Source organism: Macaca fascicularis, chromosome 13, assembly GCF_037993035.2.
Source record: "Macaca fascicularis isolate 582-1 chromosome 13, T2T-MFA8v1.1".
In the NCBI taxonomy this organism is placed as follows: domain Eukaryota; kingdom Metazoa; phylum Chordata; class Mammalia; order Primates; family Cercopithecidae; genus Macaca; species Macaca fascicularis.
Genome location: NC_088387.1, coordinates 73,350,563 through 73,373,101, shown reverse-complemented (window position 1 = coordinate 73,373,101; position 22,539 = coordinate 73,350,563). Strand labels below are relative to the sequence as shown.

The 22,539-nt window shown below is 38.4% G+C and overlaps 1 protein-coding gene across 1 annotated transcript in view; it reads left to right on the top strand.

The window, feature by feature from the left end:
• Positions 1-620: 620 nt before the first annotated feature.
• The window catches only part of GTF2A1L (general transcription factor IIA subunit 1 like), a 60,831-nt gene continuing 38,912 nt past the window's right edge, over positions 621-22,539 (top strand). Inside the window, exons 1-3 of the mRNA XM_045369352.3 lie at positions 621-692; positions 3,625-3,726; positions 3,943-4,066. Coding sequence (XP_045225287.2) covers positions 672-692; positions 3,625-3,726; positions 3,943-4,066 — 247 coding nt within the window. The 5' untranslated portion in view covers positions 621-671. The remainder of the gene's footprint in view (positions 693-3,624; positions 3,727-3,942; positions 4,067-22,539) is intronic.

The following is a 22,539-nucleotide window of genomic DNA, read 5'->3' as shown; positions in this document are numbered from 1 at the left end:
TTACGTCAGTGGGTCTCATTTCAGCGCCCATCGGAATCACCTGGAGAGCATGTTAAATTTACAGAATGCTAGGCTCCATTCTCCAGTCTGATTCAGGAGGGCTGGGGTGGGACCCATCATTTGCATATTTAACAAGTTCCCAGATGCTGCTGATGCCGCTGTACCATGCCGACAAGTCTTAGAAAAATTTGGCTCTTGTTATATTTTTATACAACAAAAAATGGAGTTCAGCTGTGAGTGGGGTGTAGGGGCAAGAATGAAAATTGGTAAATGCAGAGGACAGATACCACTAGTCTCCCCTCTTTGCTTTCCCCATCTTCTTCAAAGTTGAAGTTAGACTGAGATCTACCCCTGCGTTGCCCCTCCTCGATTTTCTTCATCTTTCGCAGATTGAGGAAACAACCTGTGAACGGCCCAAAACCGGCTAGACCCAACCTAACCATCCGTTTTAGCGGGTCTCTTTTCCCACACAGGCCGACCGCCTCTCCGCCCTGGCCCCGCCTCCAGTTAAGCCTGCTCCATCTATTAACGTTCTCTTCTGCCCAGCCACACCCCCGGCGTTCTCCGCGGTTGCGCACCTGGCGTACATCGTTCAAAACGTGCCCAGTGTTTCCCTCCGCGTGCACTGAGTGCCGCGCAGGCGCAAAGGGCCAGGTGCTGGAGGTGCTGTCATGGCCTGCTTCAACCCGGTGGTAAGGAGGACCTCAAGCTCTGTGTAGAGGGAGCGCCCTGGGACTCCTGGTTCACAGCAGCCGAACCCTGCACACCCTTTTGTTTCCCCCTGACACTTTACAGATTGTCATAAACCCTCTTCTTTAGCGGCTGGGGCTCTTCCTCACCTCTGTGTTGGAGGAAGCTGATGAGGGCCAGTAGTTCAGCAGGAAGTTGGGCCAGCTCCGCCGAAACAACAAGTGTCCTTTTTCTCTTTTCACCAAAACTGAGGCTATCTAGTTGGGGTGTTTAGAGGTGGAACTCCCCCTCAACCCTCCTGGTTTCCTAGATGTTACAAAACCCCCAAGTTCGGTTGTGTTAATTTTACCGTGGACATTGTTAATTCCAAGCTGTATTATTTACTGCTTGAAATAACAATGTGATTCTCATGTTACCTCCCCACATGTTTTTAGTATCTTTCCCTACCCGCCCATTTCTTTGTCCTTTAACAACTTAATGCTTAAGTGTACAACCTACATTACCTTCCTACCCCTAACGGACACTTAATTTGCACAGTGAGAATTTCTAGTCTCAGTGGCACTTAGGAAACCATCAATCTTAAAAACCTGAATCAAAGAACAAAAATGAAGGATTAATCTTTATTACCAATTCATCTCAACAGACTTCACATTTCGTGAAAGGCAATATGCTTGTCCAGATCTGTGTAATTTTATGGGTTCCGGTTATCATGCAGTATAAAAGCTCTGTTTAATTTAGAGACATGCTACTTTAATTATATCTGTTTTATGATAGTGTGTTTTAAGATACCTAAAATACCTATACTCTGCCTGAATATAAGCTTACTAGGTTTGCCAATTTACCTGATTGTGAATTCTATGAAGTAGTGTCTGTTTTAAACAGAGGAGTTAAGATGGACTAGACATAGTTTTAATAAAGATAACAGGGAAAGCAATACAAAGTCTGTGGTCCTAGAAGACAAAATAAGTTCAATACGTGTTTTGATTTTTGAAAAATTGTGTTCTAATGGTACTTTTTGACTACTGCTGTGTTAAGATGTTTTTAGCCCTAAGAGTTTTTTCCGTCAGTGTTAAGCTTGATAACACTAGCTGGGACTACCACTGAAGTATCAATTTAGTATGCCTTTATCAGGATAAACTGTTTTAGAAGACGCAACGAATTTAGGGGCATTTAGTCTTAATGCATGTGCTTGTGAATAACATTATTTAAATGTTACTGATTGGCCTATTCATATAGGCTTACCCTGGGTCTTTAGAAGGATTAGTTTAAAGCATAGCTTTAAATACTAAATACTCTTGGGGGCTGGGCATGGTGGCTTAGACCTGTAATCCCAGCACTTTGGAAGGTCGAGGTGGGCAGATCACTTGAGCCTAGGAGTTTGAGACCAGCCTGGCCAACATGGTGACACCCCATCTCTACTAAAAATACAAAAAATTAGCCAGGTGAGGTAGTGCACGCCTGTAGTCCCAGCTACTCTGGATGCTGAGACAGGAGAATCACTTGAACCCAGGAGGCAGATGTTGCAGGGAGCCCAGATTGTGCCACTGCACTCCAGCCTGGGTGACAAAGCAAGACTCCGTCTCAAAACAAACAAACAAAAAAACAACAAAAAAACCGCATAGCTACTCTTGGCATGTACAGGAGTATTTAAGAGTATTTATTTAGTGGGTAGTATGAAAAGGCAATCCTAGAGTGCCACAATTTTCATTTTCATTTTGGCCTCATTAAGCAATTTGAAATAAGAGCAACTCAACTAAATTCCTGCTTGCTGTTTCTTGCCGGTGGACCTTCCGCTAGGTCAGTATTGTCAGCACATAGCATTGCCGTTTTGGCCTGGGGGCATAGTTTATGTAGATTTGAAGGGCTGAGTTTTTTCACATACCCTCTTTTGTTTTGCTATAACTAGTGTTTAATCTGGGAAGAAATCTGCTTAACTTTGTTGTCATGGCACATTTGACTAGGAGGTATTTTAGAATGTTATTTGGTCTCTTCAATATGCACACTGGACGGGTAAGGTCATTTGTGCCCTTCTTTGGTTCTAGTAGGAAATCCATTTTGGAGCAGTTGTATTTGACAATGGTCCAGAAAATATATTTTTTGGACTTTGTGTATTTCGGAAGTGAGATGGGCTTTGATTGCTCTATTTTAAGTGCTTACCCCAGTCTTCTGGCTTGGAGTTTATTTATATTTGTGGAAATAATATAGTGAACCCTAAAAAATTCTCCGTTGGCCACTTTGATAAAAAGGTAAATTGAAAACAGAAGATCTATTTCCAGCTGACTTACATTAATTTCCCTTTTAAAAGGAGTTGGGGAGGTTAAATACTGACACAAAAGGCAAGTAACATGACAATAACCATACATCTTTGAGATTATTAGCTCATATGTTATTGTAGTCCTGTAATTCAGTCTTGTAGATAGGCTGAAACTACGGGTCTGAAGCTAACACAGTTTATGGAAAGCTAAGACTATATTGGGAATACGAATGTACTTAGTAAAAGTTTTTATGGTAACTTTACAAGACTAGAAGGTATACACTGCATATCTTTTAAGGCTAAATATGTTCAAACTTGAGAAGTCAAAACTTGTAACAGGCTGGGTGTGGTGGCTCATGCCTGTAATCCCAGCACTTTGGGAGGCTGAGGCGGGTGGATCATGAGGTCAGTAGTTCGAGACCAGCCTGACCAACATGGTGAAACCCCGTCTCTCTAAAAATACAAAAATTAGCCGGGAATGGTGGCGTGCACCTGTAATTGCACCTACTCAGGAGGCTGAGGCAGGAGAATTGCTTGAACCCAGGAGGTGGAAGTTGCAGTGAACTGAGATCGTGCCACTGCACCCCAGCCTGGGCTACAGAGCATGACTCCGTCTCAATAAATAAATAAATAAATAAATAATAAAATAAAATAAAACTTTGACAATTGCTTTTATATAGCCTAAACTCTACAGATCTGTAATTGAAGATGTAATTGAAGGAGTTCGGAATCTGTTTGCTGAAGAAGGTGTAGAGGAACAAGTTTTAAAAGACTTGAAGCAGGTTTGTAGCCGATATAACTTTTTCTTCCTGTCTTTTGTTGTTTTTTTGGCATACAAAACTGATGCAGTTCTGATCTCTCAAATTATAGTTTAGTACTTACCCATTCATTGTGCCATCAGGATGACAAGTTAGTTTTTAAGAAACTGAAAAAAAAAGAAGTATCATTATATATGTATATATTATTTTATAGCAAACTTTTTTTTTTTTCCTCTGCAGCTCTGGGAAACCAAGGTTTTGCAGTCTAAAGCAACAGAAGACTTCTTCAGAAATAGCATCCAATCACCTCTGTTTACTCTTCAGTTGCCACACAGCTTGCACCAAACATTGCAATCGGCAACAGGTTGGATACCGTTAGTAAATGAGTACTGTTAGTATCTTCAGAACAAATTCTCATTTAGGGTTGTTTTTCAGTTAGACAGTAATGTTCTTAGGGTGAGAAGGCTTGGACACCTAAATCATTTCTATTAAATGAACACAGTATAAATCATTGCCGCATGTAATTATTGGTTAAAAACTCGGGTTATTCAAACTAGTTTTTATTTTAAATATTAAATTTTACAAAGATGATAAAGCCTTTCTTTAAAGGAAAGTCACACAGTTTGTTGCCTGTTGGAAACACCCATTGGTAATTTCAGATAATTTGATTGGGTCTAGTCAAGGATTACAAGTGGCAGAGGGAAAGATGAGAGCTCACAAGTTTGTGTGTTCTCGTTCTCTTATTTTTTTTTGTGTGTGTTATAGATCTGATGTATTGGGAGCAGAATGTAGAGTTCAGAATATGGAGATTATTCAGGCTACCTCACTGTTTTGGATATATAAAATGGTGGCTAGAAATTGATCATGTGCATTTATCTTTATTCTTGGACTTAGCAATCTAGACTTCTGCTTTGAAGGGAAATATTGTCCACGTTATGCTTATCAATTTAAACTGGAAGGGGCTAGCTAATAAAAGATAAAACTTAGAGTTTTCTATCTTTGTATGTTGATTCCTTTCTTTCTCCTCTGATTCTTATAATCTTTATGCTACTCGTGTGTATACATAAATGTATACTCACATACAAACAAGTTTTACTGGGTTTAGCTGAAATTCAACAGAGTAGTCTGCAAGAAGTGAGGGTAGATTTTGGGTTAGATTATCAATAATAAGTAGATAGTTCTTTGCATGCTTGGAAAAATTCACATGAACATTACATGGGCCAAGGTGAAGAGAACATTGTAAGGATGCTTGTACTTCTTCTATTACAAAGTGGGAGAATTTACATGTGGCAGCAGTTCTAACATATAAAACTGAATAAATTAACAATGAATGTTGAATTACCAAATACAAGTTTTATTGAATACTGCATTTATAAAGTATAATTATGCTCTGTAAGAATTAGTCTTGGCAGTTTTAATTGTTGACACATTGAAACATTTTTCATCAGTTGGGTTTTTGGCTATGCTTTAATTTTTAACTGCTATTTCATTGGGGCATCCCCTTCTCTGTTTAAATAACCTTCCTTTGGACTTTTGTTTTCTTAATCACTGTTTTACTTATTACAGAATGCTAAATGTTTTTTTTAACTTATGGTTGGCATGAGGGTGTGGTAGATATGGAAGAGGAAAATACTTGACTGTCTTCTATCAAAAGAGGCCGAGGTGGATGGATCACCTGAGGTCAGGAGTTCTAGACCAGCCTGGCCAACATGGCGAAATCCTGTCTCTACTAAAAAAGAAAAACACAAAAATTAGCCAGGCGTGGTGGCTCATGCCTGTGATCCCACGTACTTGGGAGGCTGAGGCAGGAGAATCACTTGAACCCGGGAGGCAGAGGTTGCAGTGAGCTGAGATCGCGCCACTGCACTCCAGCCTGGGCGACAGAGTGAGACTCCATCTTAAAAAAAAAGGCATGGTGAACACTTCTAAGATTCTGTCATTCAAAATTGCAATACTAGATTTTGCCGCAAGATGGTAATATTACCAGTGATTTAAATAACAAAAATAGTCTTGCAACTAATGTATCTAGTTTGTTTTTACTCAGCACCTTATTCTGTATCTTAGCAGTTAGAATAATAGAAATAATTACATTTTAAACAGTTTTTCTCCTTATTCTCTTCCACATCATTTATAATGAAGAGGTTTAAGAGGAAGTACATGTATCCCTTAAAAGTGCTTTATAGTCTTGTTCTGTCTCTCTTCATCTTTAGGTACCCAACAATAAGATTCTTGAAATAAATAGTCTCATAAAAGTGAAGTACTTCTTAATTATATCTTCTCATGGTTTGCTTTTAAAAGCCTGATTAAAATAACTTAAACTTCTAGAACCTTTTTATCTCTTTTGATAACAAGTTCAAATTAAATCTATAATTCAAGAAGTCATTTGCCTTTGTCTGTTCCATCTTAAAACTTGTTTCCTCTATCAAAATCACAATAAGATACCATCTCACACTAGTCAGAATGGCTATTATTAAAAAACTGAAAAACAGATGTTGGTGAAGCTGCAGAAAAAAGGAGCCACTTATGCACTATTGGTGGGAATGTAACTTTGTTCAGCTTCTGCGGAAAGCAGTTTGCAGATTTCTCAGAGAACTTAGAGCTACCATTCAACTCAGCAGTCCTATTACTAGGCATTTACCCAAAAGAAAATAAATTGTTCTAACAAAAAGACATCCACACTTGTATGCTTATTGCAGTACTATTCACCTTAGCAAAGATGTGGAATCAACTGAACCCATACATGGTGGATTGGATAAAGAAAATGTGGTACATGTATACCATGGAATACTATGCAACCATAAAAAAGAGAGAGATGTCCTTTGCAGCAATATGGGTGTTGCTGGGGCCATTATCATAAGTGAATTAACATAGGAACAGAAAACCACATACTGCATGTTCTCACTTATAAATGGGAGCTAAACATTGGGTACATATAGACAGAAAGGTGAGAACACTGGGGACTCCAAAAGGAGAGAGGGAGAGAAGGGGACAAGTGTTGAAAAACTACCCGTCGGGTACTATGTTCACTATTTGGGTGATGGGATTAATAGAAGCTTAAACCTCAGCATCATGATATACCCCTGTAACAAACCTGTACACATACCTGCTGAACCTAAAAAAAAAAAACACCCCAGAAACTGGTTTGCGCTATCATATGTTCTTCGTTTTTTATTTGTTTAGTAATTTCCTGTATCTTCAGTTCTCAACTTTGTTTGGTCTCAGGACCCCATTAAGCTCATAAAAATTAAGTAAATTATGAATTATAATATTTACTATATTAGAAATTAAAACACAAATTTAAAAAATATTGGGTTATTAAAAAATTTAATTACATTTTAACATAATAGCATATATTTATGAGTAATAATTCTTCTAGAACAAAAAAAATTTAGAAAGGAGTAGCATTGTTTTACTTTTCTGCAGGTCTTGTTAATGTCAGCTTAATGAGGTCTGCAGAAATGAGCTGGGTTCTTATCTATTTCTTTTTATTTAAATTTTATTGTATGTATTTAAGGTGTTCAGCATGGTGCCTTGAGATAGATAGATAGATAGGTAGATAGTGAAGAGGTTGGTATAGTCTAGCAAATTAACCTGTCTGTCATCTCACACAGGTGCTCATTTTAGGTACTTTTAGTATGCCTGAAGTCTTCTCTTTTAGCAAAAATCCCAAATGCAGCACAACAATATTAAGTATAGCCCTCATGTAATCTATTAGCTATTTAAACTTATTGATCCTATGTATCTGTGACTTTGTATCCTTTAACCTACATCTTCTTATTTTCTCCCTTCCTGCCCCTCGTAGCTGCTATTTTATTCTCTATCTCTGTGTATTTGACTGTTTTTTTTTTTTTTTTTTTTAACATATAAATGAGATCATGCAATACTTTTCTTTTTGTGTCTGGCATATTTCACTTAGTATAATGTCCTTCAGATTCATCTATGTTGTGACAAATGGCAGACTCTCCCTCTCTTAAAAAGCTGAATAATAATTCTCTGCGTGAGTGTGTGTGTGTGTACACAGACACACCACATTTTCTTTATCCATTTGTCCATTTGTAGACACTTTGGTTGTTTACAAATCTTGGCTATCGTGAGTAATGTTGCAATGAACATGGGAGTGTAGATATTTTTATGAGGTAGTAGTTTAATTTCCTTTGGATATATATCCATAAGAAGGATTGCTGAGTCATATGGTAGTTCTATTTTTAATTTATTTAGGAATCTCTGCACAGTTTCATACAATGGCTGACCATTCTGCATTCCCACCAACAGAGTATAGGGGTTTCCTTTCCTCTGTACTCTCACCAACGCTTGTCATCTCTTTTCTTTTTGGTAATACCCATCCTAACAGGTGTGAGTTGATAACTTAATATAGTTTTGACTTATATTCCTCTGATGAATAGTGATGTTGAACACCTTTTCATATACCTGTTAGCTGTTTTTATGTTGTCTTTGGAAAAAGATCTATTCAAGTCCTTTGCCAATTTTTGAATAGGGTTATTTGTTTTTCTGTTATTGAGTTGTGTAAATCTTTTAATATATTTTGGATATTAAGCCCTTTATCAGATATATGGTTTGCAAATATTTTCTCTCAGTCTGTTGGCTGCTGTTTTATTTTGTTATTTGTTTTCTTTGCTGTGCAGGAGCTTTTTAGTTTGATGTCTCTATTTTATTTTTTATTATACTTTATGTTCTAGGGTACATGTGCACAACGTGCAGTTTTGTTACATATGTGCCATGTTGGTTTGCTGCACCCATTAACTCGTCATTTACATTAGGTGTATCTCCTAATGCTATCCCTCCCCGCTTCCCCCACCCCAGAACAGGCCCTGGTGTGTGATGTCCCCCTTCCTGTGTCCAAGCGTTCTCATTGTTCAGTTCTCACCTATAAGTGAGAACATGTGGTGTTTGGTTTTCTGTTCTTGTGATAGTTTGCTGAGAATGATGGTTTCCAGCTGCATCCATGTCCCTGCAAAGGACACGAACTCATCCTTTTTTATGACTGCATAGTATTCCATGTGCCACATTTTTTTAATCCAGTCTGTCATTGATGGATATTTGGGTTGGTTCCAAGTCTTTGCTATTGTGAATAGTGCCACAATAAACATACATGTGCATGTGTCTTTATAGTAGCATGATTTATAGTCCTTTGGGTATTTATCCAGTAATGGGATGGCTGGGTCAAATGGTATTTCTAGTTCTAGATCCTTGAGGAATCGCCACACTGTCTTCCACAATGGGTTGAACTAGTTTACAGTCCCACCAACAGTGTAAAAGTGTTCCTATTTCTCCACATCCTCTCCAGCACCTGTTGTTTCCTGACTTTTTAATCATCGCCATTCTAACTGGTGTGAGATGGTATCTCATTGTGGTTTTGATTTGCATTTCTCTGATGGCAGTGATGATGAGCATTTTTTCATGTGTCTGTTGGCTGCATAAATGTCTTCTTTTGAGAAGTGTCTGTTCATATTCTTTGCCCACTTTTTGATGGGGTTGTTTGTTTTTCTCTTGTAAATTTGTTTGAGTTCTTTGTAGGTTCTGGATATTAGCCCTTTGTCAGATCAGTAGATTGCAAAAATTTTCTCCCATTCTGTAGGTTGCCTGTTCACTCTGATGGTAGTTTCTTTTGCTGCTCTTGAGTTTAATTAGATCTCATTTGTCCATTTTGGCTTTTGTTGCCGTTGCTTTTGGTGTTTTAGACATGAAATCCTTGCCCATGCCTGTGTCCTGAATGGTATTGCCTAGGTTTTCTTCTAGGGTTTTTATGGTTTTAGGTCTAACATTTAAGTCTTTAATCCATCTTGAGTTAATTTTTGTATAAGGTGTAAGGAAGGGATCCAGTTTCAGCTTTCTACATATGGCTGGCCAGTTTTCCCAGCACCGTTTATTAAATAGGGAATCCTTTCCCCATTTCTTGTTTTTGTTAGGTTTGTCAAAGATCAGATGGTTGTAGATGTGTGGTATTATTTCTGAGGGCTCTGTCCTGTTCCATTGGTCTATATCTCTGTTTTGGTACCAGTACCATACTGTAACCTTGTGGTATAGTTTGAAGTCAGGTAGCGTGATGCTTCCAGCTTTGTTCTTTTGGCTTAGGATTGTTTTGGCAATGCGGGCTCTTTTTTGGTTCCATATGAACTTTAAAGTTGTTTTGTCCAATTCTGTGAAGAAAGTCATTGGTAGCTTGATGGGGATGGCAATGAATCTATAAATTATCTTGGGCAGTATGGTCATTTTCATGATATTGATTCTTCCTGTCCGTGAGCATGGAATGTTCTTCCATTTGTTTGTGTCCTCTTTTATTTCATTGAGCAGTGGTTCGTAGTTCTCCTTGAAGAGGTCCTTCACATCCCTTGTAAGTTGGATTCCTAGGTATTTTATTCTCTTTGAAGCAATTGTGAATGGGAGTTCACTCATGATTTGGCTCTCTGTCTGTTATTAGTGTGTAAGTAGTGTATAAGAATGCTTGTGATTTTTGCACATTGATTTTGTATCCTGAGATTTTGCTAAAGTTGCTTATCAGCTTAAGGAGATTTTGGGCTGAGACAATGGGGTTTTCTAAATATACAATTATGCCATCTGCAGACAGGGACAATTTGACTTCCTCTTTTCCTAATTGAATACTCTTTATTTCTTTCTCCTGCCTGATTGCCCTGGCCAGAACTTCCAACACTATGTTGAATAGGAGTGGTGAGAGAGGGCATCCCTGTCTTGTGCCAGTTTTCAAAGGGAATGCTTCCAGTTTTTGCCCATTCAGTATGATATTGTCTGTAGGTTTGTCATAAATAGCTCTTATTATTTTGAGATACGTTCCATCAATACCGAATATATTGAGTGTTTTTAGCATGAAGGGCTGTTGAAGTTTGTCAGAGGCCTTTCTGCATCTGTTGAGATAATCATGTGGTTTTTGTCTTTGGTTCTATTTATATGCTGGATTATGTTTATTGATTTGCATGTATTGAACCAGTCTTGAATCCCAGGGATGAAGCCCACTTGATCATGGTGGATAAGCTTTTTGATGTGCTGCTGGATTCGGTTTGCCAGTATTTTATTGAGGATTTTTGCATCGATGTGCATCAGGGATATTGGTCTAAAATTCTCTTTTTTTGTTGTGTCTCTACTAGGCTTTGGTATCAGGATGATGTTGGTCATAAAACGAGTTAGGGAGAATTTCCTCCTTTTCTGTTGATTGGAATAGTTTCAGAAGGAATGGTACCAGCTCCTCCTTGTACTTCTGGTAGAATTCAACTGTGAATCTGTCTGGTCCTGGACTTTTTTTGGTTGGTAGGCTGTTAATTATTGCCTCAGTTTCAGAGCTTGCTATTGGTCCATTCAGGGATTCAACTTCTTCCTGGTTTAGTCTTGGGAGAGTGTATGTGTCCAGGAATTTATCAATTTCTTCTAGGTTTTCTAGTTTATTTGCCTAGAGGTGTTTATCGTATACTCTCATGGTACTTTGTATTTCTGTGGGGTCAGTGGTAATATCCCCTTTATCATTTTTTATTGCGTCTATTTGATTCTTCTCCCTTTTGTTCTTCATTAGTCTTGCTAGCGGTCTATCAATTTTGTTGATCTTTTCAAAAAACCAGCTTCTGGATTCATTGACTTTATGAAGGTTTTTTGTGTCTCTATCTCCTTCAGTTCTGCTCTGATCTTAGTTATTTCTTGCCTTCTGCTAGCTTTTGAATGTGTTTGCTCTTGCTTCTCTAGTTCTTTTAATTGTGATGTTAGGGTATCAATTTTAGATATTTCCTGCTTTCTCTTGTGGGCATTTAGTCCTATAAATTTCCCTCTACATACTGCTTTAAATGCATCCCAAAGATTCTGGTATGTTGTGTCTTTCTTCTCATTGGTTTCAAAGAACATCTTTATTTCTGCCTTCATTTCTTTATGTACCCAGTAGTCATTCAGGAGCAGGTTGTTCAGTTTCCATGTAGTTGAGCGGTTTTGAGTGAGTTTCTTAATCCTGAGTTCTAGTTTGATTGCACTATAGTCTGAGAGACAGTTTGTTATAATTTCTGTTCTTTTACATTTGCTGAGGAGTGCTTTACTTCCAACTATGTGGTCAATTTTGTAATAAGTGAGATGTGGTGCTGAGAAGAATGTATATTGTGTTGATTTGGGGTGGAGAGTTCTGTAGATGTCTATTAGGTCCGCTTGGTGCAGAGCTGAGTTCAATTCCTGGATATCCTTGTTAACTTTCTGTCTCGTTGATCTGTCTAATGTTGATAGTGGGGTGTTAAAGTCTCCCATTATTATTGTATGGGAGTCTAAGTCCCTTTGTAAGTCTCTGAGGACTTGCTTTATGAATCTGGGTGCTCCTGTACTGGGTGCATATATATTTAGGATCGTTAGCTCTTCTTGTTGAATTGATCCCTTTACCATTATATAATGGCTTTCTTTGTCTCTTTTGATCTTTGTTGGCTTAAAGTCTGTTTTATCAGAGACTAGCATTGCAACCCCTGCCTTTTTTTGTTTTCCATTTGCTTGGTAGATCTTCCTCCATCCCTTTATTTTGAGCCTATGTGTGTCTCGGCATGTGAGATGGGTATCCCGAATACAGCACACTGATGGTCTTTTATTTTATTTTATTTGAGACAGGGTCTTGCTCTGTCATCCAGGCTGGGGTGCACTGGAGCAATCACAGGTTACTCTAGTCTTGACCTTCGAGGGTCAATTGATCCTCTCACCTTAACTTCATGAGTAACTGGGACTACAGGCACAGCCTATCATGCCTGGCTAATTTTCAATTTTTTTGTAGAGATCGGGTTTTCCTGTGTCATCCAGGGTGGTCTTGAACTCTTGGAATGAAGCAGTCCTCCTGCCTCGGCCTCCCAAAGTTCTGGGATTACAGGTGTGAGCCAGTATGCCTGGCTTATTTATTTTTACTTTTGTAGCCCAAGCTTTTGGTGTGATATCTAAAAAATCATCGCCAAGGCCATTGTCAAAGAGGTTTTCCTCTCTGTTTTTGTCTTGGAGTTTTATTGTTTAAGGTCTTGTGTTTAGGTCTTTTATCTATTTTGAATTGATTTTTATGTAAGGTGTAAAAATAAAAGTCCATTTCAATCTTTTGTGTGTGGAAATTCACTTCTCCCAGCAGCAACCATTTATCGAAGAAACTATCCTTTCCCCATTGTGTCCTCTTAGCACCCTTGTTGAAAATTAGTTGACCATTTGTGTTTGGGTTTATTTCTGGGCTCTCTGTTCTGTTCTGCTGGTCTGTGTGTCTGTTTTTATGTCAGTACCATACTGTTTTGATTACTACAGGTTTGTAATATAGTTTTAAATGAGAAAATGTGATATTTCCAACTCTGTTTTTTTCCCCCTCTGAATTGCTTTGGTTATTTGATGTGTTCTGTTGTTCCACATGAATTTCAGAATTTTTTAAATTTCTATAAAGAAAGTCATTGGAATTTTGATAGAGATGTTGTTGAATCCATATTTTGCTTTGGGTAGTATGGTCATTTTTAATGACATCAGTTATTCCAGTCCATTAACATGGGTATTTTCCCATTTATTTTTGTCCTTCAGTTTCTTATATCAATGTTTTATAGTTTTCAGTGTATGTATGTTTTTTTTTTTTTTTTTTTTTTTTTTGAGACAGGGTCTGACTCTGTCATCCAGGCTGGAGTGCAGTGGCACAATCTTGGCTCACTGCAGCCTCTGCCTCCTGGGCACAAGCCATTCTCCCACTTCAGTCTCCTAAGTAGTTGGGACTACAGGCATGTGCCAGCACATCTGACTAATTTTTGTATTTTTTGTAGAGGTAGGGTTTGTCCATACTGCCCAGGCTGGTCTCAAACTCCTGAGTTCAAGCAATCCACCCACTTTGGCCTCCCAGAGTGTGCATATCTTTCACCTTCTTGATTAAATATATTCTTAAGAATTTTATTTTTTAAGATGCTATTGTAAATGAGATTTTTTAATGATTTTTTTTGGATAGGTAGTTATTTGTGTACAGAAATGCCACTGATTTTTTATGTTGATTTTGTGTCCTGCAACTTTACTGAGTTCATCCTCTTTGAATATTTGGTAGAATTCAGCCTTGAAGCCATCTGGTTCTGGGCTTTTCTATGTTGGGAGGTTTTTAATTACTACCTCGGTGTCTTTATTTCTTATATCTGTTCCTAAATTCAATCTGTTGTGATATGTTGTTTTTGTGAAAGTATATGAAGAAAATCTAGCCTTCCACAGATACATAGTTGGAAAAAAGGGAAGCATTTTAATAGTATTTTCAGATAATTGATACTACACTAAAACTCAGCACATGGTACTTTCTGAGAGGTTAGCTGCCTGATGGAATCTGGAACCACAAGGAACTTTTTGGAATATTTCATTAGGGTTTATTGGTATACCTCGCACTTTGAATGGCTCTTTAACATACGTGTGATATTACAGCATACATTGGTTATTTGGAAAATATTGGTTTGCTGTCATACAGATGAAACATTGTTCATTATAGAAGATAAAAAATCATATTCGTTGATATAACTAAGCATCTCATCCATTGTGGTTGATATGAATTTTCCAAAATTAAATTTTTGCTTGAAAACTTAAGTTTTACCATTGGCAAATACATGCTGTTAGTTTTTCTTGAAGTGATGGGCATGCTTAGTTTATGTTTAAAAAAAAGTCTGCCAGATACCCAGTTTGAATAACTATAGTTGCTGTCAGTTATTCTTTCAAGTAAAAATGGTGTTTCTTGAAGAAAGAGGCCATGTTTTTTTTTTTTTTTATTCTTTTCAACTTTTATTCTAGATTCAGGGGTACACAGACAGGTTTGTTACATGGGTATATTGCATGATTCTGAGGTTTGGGGTACAAATGCATAGTACCCCCAGGTACTGAGCATTATATCCAATAGTTAGTTTTTCAGCCTTTACCTTCCTCTCACCCTCATCCCTCTTGTAGTGCCCATTTTCTCTTGTTGGCATCTTTATGTCCATGGGTACTCAATGTTTAGCTTCTATTTGAAAGTAAGAATATGTGGTATTTGTTTTTCTGTTCCTGTATTAATTCACTCAGGATACCAGCCTACAGCAGCATTTGTGTTGCTGCAAAGGACGTGATTTCTTTGTTTTTATGGGTGCATAGTGTTCCATGGTGTATATATACCACATTTTCTTTATCCAGTCCACTGTGGATGGGCACCTGGGTTGGTTGCATGTCATTGCTATTGTGAATAGTACTGTGATGAACATGGGAGTGCGTGTGTCATTTTGGTAGAAAGATTTCTTTCTTTTGGATATATAGCCAGCAATGGGATTGCTGGGTCAAACGGTAGTTCTATTTTAAGTTCTTAGAGAAATCTCCAAACTGCTCTCCACAGTGGCTGAAGTAATTTGCATTCCCACCAACAGTGTACAAGGGTTCTTTTTGTCTGATATAATAATAGTGACCTGTGCTCTTTTTTGTTTTCTATTTGCTTGGTGGATCACTCTTCAGCCCTTTATTTTGAGCCTATGGGTGTTGTTACGTGCCTCTTGTTTTTTATACAACTTACCACTTTGTGTCTTTTTAGTGGAGTGTTTAGACCATTTACATTCAAGGTTAATATTGATATGTGAGGGTTTTTTTATTCAGATGGAGTCTTGCTCTGTCACTCAGGCTGGAGTGCGGTGGCACAATCTCAGCTCACTATAACTTTTGTCTCCGGGTTCAAGACATTCTCCTGCCTCAGCTTCCTGAGTAGCTGGGACTGCAGGCGAGCATCACCACACCTGGCTAATTTTTGTATTTTTAGTAGAGACAGGGTTTCACCATGTTGCCAGGCTGATCATGAACTCCTTACCTCAAGTGATCTGCCTGCCTCGGCCTCCCAAAGTGTTGGGATTACAGGCATGAGTCACTGTCTCTGACTGATACGTAAGGTTTTGATCCTATCGTGAAATTGTTAGCTGGTTGCTTTGTAGTTTCTTTTGTGTGGTTACTTTATAGGGTCTGTGTGCTTAAGTGTGTTTTTCATGGTAGCTGGCATTGGTCTTTTGTTTCCATGTTTAGAGCTCCCTTAAGGAGCTCTTGTAATGGTCATCTAGTCGTAACTAATTCCTTTAATGCTTGCATGTCTGGAAAAGCTTTTATTTCTGCTGTGCTTATGAAACTTAACTTGGCAGGGTATGAAATTCTTGATTGGAATTTCTTTTCATTAAGAATACTGAAAATAGGCCCCTTGTCTGTCCTAGCTTGTAAGATTTCTGCTGAGACGTCTGCTTTTAGCCTAAAGGGTTTCCTTTTGTACATGATCTCACCTTTTTCTCTAGCTGCCTTTAAGATATTTTTCTTTAGCATTGACCTCGGACAGTCTGGGAGGGCAGGGGCCATGAAGAGTGGGGCCAGACTGGGCACATCCATCTACAGGTCTCTCAGTGGCAGGTACAAGAACTGATGCTGAGGGAGAATCCACTAGGCAGCCACCAGGTGCCCAGAGGTGTATCTAGGCATGGAACTGGGAAACCTCCTTGCCCCAGGTTCTCTGCACAATGATGGGGGGCAGCCTAAAATTCTAATCCAGGGAAGTGAGTGTTCCAGATACCTGGAGATCTGTCTGGGCATGGAGTGGAGAGGGCCTCCCTGCATCAAGATCTCTGCATAGGAGAGGTGGGATGACTCAGGCTACTGGACCAGGCAAGCAGGTGCTATGAATACCTGGAGATCTGCCTAGGTGTGTAGCAGACAGGGCCCCCTTGCACCAGGATCTCTGCACAGGAAGGGTGGAGTGGGTCAGGCTGTTAATCAAGGTGAGTGGCTGCTCCAAAGGTCTGGACATCTGCCTGGGCGTGGAGTGGAGATGACCCTGCTGCACCATGATCTCTGTCCATGAAAGATGAGTGATTCAGGCTGCTGGTTCAGGCAAGTGAGTGCCCTGAATGCCTGGATTTCTGCCTGAGGGTGTAGCAGAGGGGACCCCACTTCACCTTGATCCCAGGGGAACAGGCAGGGGTACCAAGTGATGGCACACGCAGTTCAGTTTCAGATTGCCAAGCTGGCCATGGTTGCAAGTCTCATTGCCCAGGAGAAACTGCAGTGGTAGCAGCTCTCCTCCCACTCCAAGCTTGCAATAGGGAAGAGTATAATTCCAGTACCTACTTCTGAGGTGCTTTCCACCTCAGAAGTGGTGGAGGCTGTGGAGACTACTATCCTGCTCCCGAGCAGGTGCTCTAGTCTCTGGCCCAAGAGTAAAATGCTTGTAAGGCCATGCAGCTGGGTTGCTTAGAATGGCTGACTTTGTACGTACCCAGATTAAAAATGGCATCCTGTGCTTGGTCCTATGTCTGGGAAAGTGTCTGCAGCTTCTTCTAGTGTTTTTCCCTCACAGTGTCTCCAGCCCTCTCCCCAGGTTAGCTTCAGGGCTTGGGAGAAAAAAAAAATTCTCCCTCAGCCTGAGTTGCTCTGATCTCCAGTGGAAAGGTGAGTCACTGAGGGAGGCTGTCTTTCTCTCTCATGTACTGGGGCTTCACTTACTTTCATCAGCCAGATGCCATCACAGTGACTGTTTGGTGGGATTCTCGTCTCTGGGATTTGGAGTATCCTGCATGATTCCAGTGGATTACCATTTTCCTTCTTGAATTAAAGCTCACACCATTGATCTTTATTTACTATTTTGTTATATCCAAATGGCGGAGGCCTGCTAACAGGCGTTAATCTGCCACCTTAGAAAAAAAAGGCTATATTAACTCTCAGCTTAAACAAAGGCACAAATGCTTTTCCTTGTACTTTTTGTACTTCTGTATGCTACAGAAATGCTTTATCTTTCTATTTCACCTCATAAAATATTAAAAGGAAGTATACTTGCTAGTTGAAATTTAGTATAATTAATAATTCTTAGATTATGCAAAGGACTTTCTTATCTTAAGTGAAATATCTTTGTGGTTGTTCATGCTGTTTTTGTCTGTTGTGTTATTTTAACGGTGAGTAGCAATGGAGAATAAAGAGACCACTTGCAAGGTTTGGTGCTACTACCTTAATTCATGCTAAGATGTCTACAGTTTTACTTGTTATTCCTTTTGCATCATCAGTTCAAATGTCAACAAAACCAAATACAAATACTAAATGAGAAAAAGGCATACTTTGTCTTGGTATTATGAAAATAGTTTTGACCTTATGAACACACTGAAAAGGGTCTTAGGTACCCTCAGTGGTTTGTATATTACACTCCGAGAACTGTTGTTCTGCACTTAGGGTGACTATATGTAATTTATAATCTAGTTTTGAGAGAGAGAGAAATGGGATTCTATTAATAATTACCTCAGAATAACTAACAGGTGTAAACTGGGACTGTCCTGGGCAAACTGGGACGTGTAGTCACCCTATGATTACCTTATTTCTAGGGGACTTCAAGTCAGCTTCTGTGTTTGGTCTTCATGTCACATGATCTTTTTGACATGATACTATCAGTCATGATGGAAGGAAGGGAAGGGAAGAACAGGGACACTGAGACTTTTGTGGTGGCTTTCATATTTGAGCATTAAAACTCTTAAAATATAGGTGTTAAACTATATGTCCAATTGTTCTTCAACTTAGATGTGTTGAAAATTTCAGCAATGTGGTTGGTTCTTTAGGTGATTTGAGAGTTAGAATATTGTTTGGTCATCAGGAGACATCTTTTATGCTAATGAGTATTCACAAAGAAGAAATTCACCTGTTTCTGTATTTCGTGAATCATGTAATTTTATTTGGATTGGTTCAAAGATGATCCAAGAATCACAAAACTATAACTGCCACAATGTATCAAAGGATTTTTGATAGTGAATAAGAAACAATACACTTATGAATGTGGATATTGTTATGCCATGTTAGTGTATTACAACATTCTTTAAATTATGTTTGTGGAATTGAATTCTTGCTATGTTAAAATTTATTGTTAAATTTATTATTTCTAATGAGAACAAAGGTACAATGCACCAGAATCTCTGGGACACAGCTAAGGCAGTGTTAAGAGGGAAATTCATAGCAATAAATGCCCACGTCAAAAAGTTAGAGAGATCTCAAATTAAGAATGTAACATCACAATTGAAAGAATCAGAGAAGCAAGAACAAATCAGCCCTAAAGCTAGCAGAAGACCAAAATTAGAGCGGAACTGAAGGAAATCAAGGCACAAAAAACCATTCAGAAGATTAATGAATCCAGGAGTTGGTTTTTGAAAAAATTAATAAGATAGATAGATTGCTGGCTAGACTAATAAAGAGAGAAGATCCAAATAAACACAATTAGAAATGAAGGGATGTTACCACTGACCCCACAGAAATGAAAATAACCATCAGAAACTATTGTGAAAAACACCTCTATGCACACAAACTAGAAAGCCTAGAAGACATGAATAAATTCCTGAACACATACATCCTCCCAAGACTTAACCAGGAAGAAATTGATTCCCTGAATAGTTCCTTATTGGAACTCCAAAATTGAATCAGTAATAAATAGCCTACCAACCAAAAAAAGCCCAAGATGTGATGGATAAACAGCTGAGTTCTACCTGATGTACAAAAAGAGCTGCTACTATTCTTACTGAAACTATTCCAAAAAATTGAGGAGAAAGGACTCCTCCCCAACCAATTCTGTGAGGCCAGCATCATCCTGATACCAAAGCCTGGGAGAGACACAACAAAAAAGAAACCTTCAGGCCAATATTCCTGATGAACATCGCTGCAAAAATCCTTAACAAAATACTTGATACTTGTAAACCAAATTTAGCAGCACATCAAAAAGCGAATCCACCATTATCAAGTAGGCTTTATCCCTGGAATGCAAAGTTGGTTCAACACACTGAAATCAATAAATGTGATTCATTACATAAACGAAACTAAAGACAGAAACCAAGTGCTTATCTCAATAGATGCAGAAAAGGCTTTAGATAAAATTCAACAGCCTTTCATGTTAAAAACTCAAGAAATTAGGTATTGAAGGAACATACCTCAAAATAATACAAGCCATCTATGACAAACCTACAGCCAACATTATACTGAATGGGGAAAAGCTGAATGCATTCCCCTTGAAAACAGCACAAGACAAGTATGCCCTCTCTCACCACTCCTATTCAACATAGTATTGGAAGTCCTAGCTAGAGCCGTCAGCAAGACAAAGAAATAAAGGACATCCAAATAGGAAGAGACGAAGTCAAACTGTTGCTATTTGCAGATGACGTGACTCTATATGTAGAAAACTCTATAGTCTTGGCCAAAAGCTCCTTCAGGTAATAAACAACTTCAGCAAAGTTTTAGGATACAAAAATCAATGTGCAAAAGTCACTAGCATTCCTATATATCAACAATAGCCGAGCTGAGAGGCAAACCAGGAGGGCAATTCCATTGCCACAAAAAGAATAAAACACCTAGCAATACAGCTAACCAGGGAGGTGAAAGATCTTTTTTTTTTTTTTGAGATGGAGTCTCGCTCTGTTGTCCAGGCTGGAGTGCAGTGGCCGGATCTCAGCTCACTGCAAGCTCTGCCTCCCGGGTTTATGCCATTCTCCTGCCTCAGCCTCCCAAGTAGCTGGGACTACAGGCGCCTGCCACCTCGCCCGGCTAGTTTTTTGTATTTTTTAGTAGAGACGAGGTTTCACCGTGGAAAGCTCTTTACAATGAGAATTACAAAACACTGCTCAAAGAAATCAGAGAAGACACAAACAAATGGGAAAACATCACATGCTCATGGATAGGAAGAATCAGTATTATTAAAATGGCCATACTACCCAAAACAATGTACAGATTCAATGCTATTCCTATCAAATTCCAATGAAATTCTTCACAGAACTGGAAAACACTATTTTAAAATTCATATGGAACTAACATAGCCGAGGCAATCCTAAACAAAAAGGACAAAGCTGGAGGCATCACATTACCTGACTTAACACTATACTACAGGGCCATGGTAACCAAAACAGCATGGTACAGGCACAAAAACAGATCCATAGACCAATGGAACAGAATAGAGAGTCAGGAAGTAAGGCTGCGCATCTATAGCCATCTGACCTTTGACAAAGTCAACAAAAGTAAGCAATGGGGAAAGGACTCTCAATTCAATAAATGGTGCTGGGATAACTGGCTAGCCATATGCAGAAGACTGAAGCTGGACCCCTTTCTTATACCACATACAAAAATAAACTCAAGATGGATTAAAGACTTAAATGTAAAACCCCAAATTGTAAAAACCCTAGAAAACAACCTAGGCAATACCATCTTGGACATAGGAACAGGCAAAGATTTCATGACAAAGACACCAAAAGCAATCACAAGAAAAGCAAAAATTTACCAGTGAGATCTAATTAAACTTAAGAGTTTCTGCACAGTGAAACAAACTATCAACAGAGGAAGCAGCCTACAGAATGGGAGAAAATATTTGCAAACTATGCATCTGATAAAGGTCTAATATTCAGCATCTATAAGGAACTTAAATTTACAAGAGAAAAACAAACAGTCCCATTAAAAAGTGGGTAAAGGACACGAACAGATACTTTTCAAAAGAAGACATGCATGCAGCCAACAATCATATGGAAAAAAGCTCAATATTACTGATCATTAGAGAAATGCAAATCAAAAATACAAGGAGATACCATCTCACACCAGTCCGAATGGCTATTGTTAAAAAGTAAAAAACTAGTAGATACTGGTGAGGTTGCAGAGAAAAGGAAATACTTATATACTGTTGGTGGGAGTGTAAATTAGTTCAGCCATTGTGGAAAACAGTATGGCAGTTCCTCAAAGAGCTAAAAGCAGAACTGCTATTTGACCCAGCAATCCCATTACTGGGTATATACTCAGAGGAATATAAAGCATTCTACCATAAAGATGCATGCGAATGTTCATTACAGCATTTTTTCACAATAGCAAAGACAGGGAATAACCTAAATGCATTTCAGTGACAGATTGGATAAAGGGAATGTGGTACATGTATACCATGGATACTATGCAGCCATAAAAAAGAATGGGATAATGTCTTTTGTGGGAACACAGATGAAGCTGGAGGCTATTATCTTTAACAAACTAAAGCAGGAAAGACAACCAAATACTGCGTGTTTTCACTTACAAGTGGGAGCTAGATGATGAGAACTCATGAACACAAGGAAACAACAGACACTGGGTCTGCTTAAGGGTGGAGGGTGATAACTACTGGGTACTGAACTTAATTCCTTGGTAATGAAATAATCTGTACAACAAACCCCTGTGACATGAATTTACCTGTGGAACAAACCTTCACATGTACCCCTGAACTTAAAAGTTAAAAAAATGTAGTATTTCTAGAACATATACGTGAAGATCAAAGTTATGACACTTTTAGTTTGAGTAAAAATACATACTTATTTAAAACTTACTTTGTTATTGAAACCATCTTGAATATTAAAATTTGTTTCACATACATTTAAAGGTATAATATGAACATGTAAAAATAACTTGTTATTTTTATATGATTTATATAAGAGAGTCAGTGCTACCTTGACTTACTAAGGACAATCTAGGTGTTTTGTTATGGATTTCCAAAGTACAGTGTGGTTGATCACAAGTTATTTTTATATGTTCAATTATATAACTTGTTAGTTTAGTATCAAAATTAAGTAGGAGCTGCATGAAACTTCATTATAAAACTGTTCAATGCTTTTATTCCAATGTCTGTAAAGAAACTTTAAAAACTCTCTTATAGTCCTGTTTGATTTATTTAAATATAGAGAATTATCTTACAGGATTTATTGCAAGTATTTAAAAGAGGATGATTGTTGCTATTTTTTCTCAAGGAATTCGTTTAATTGCTTTAGACAATGTGTTAACAGATTTTTGTTTCCTCTCAGGCTATTACTTAAGCTGTAGCAGCTTAAGCTTTGCTCACTTCAGCTAATGAAGACTAATACC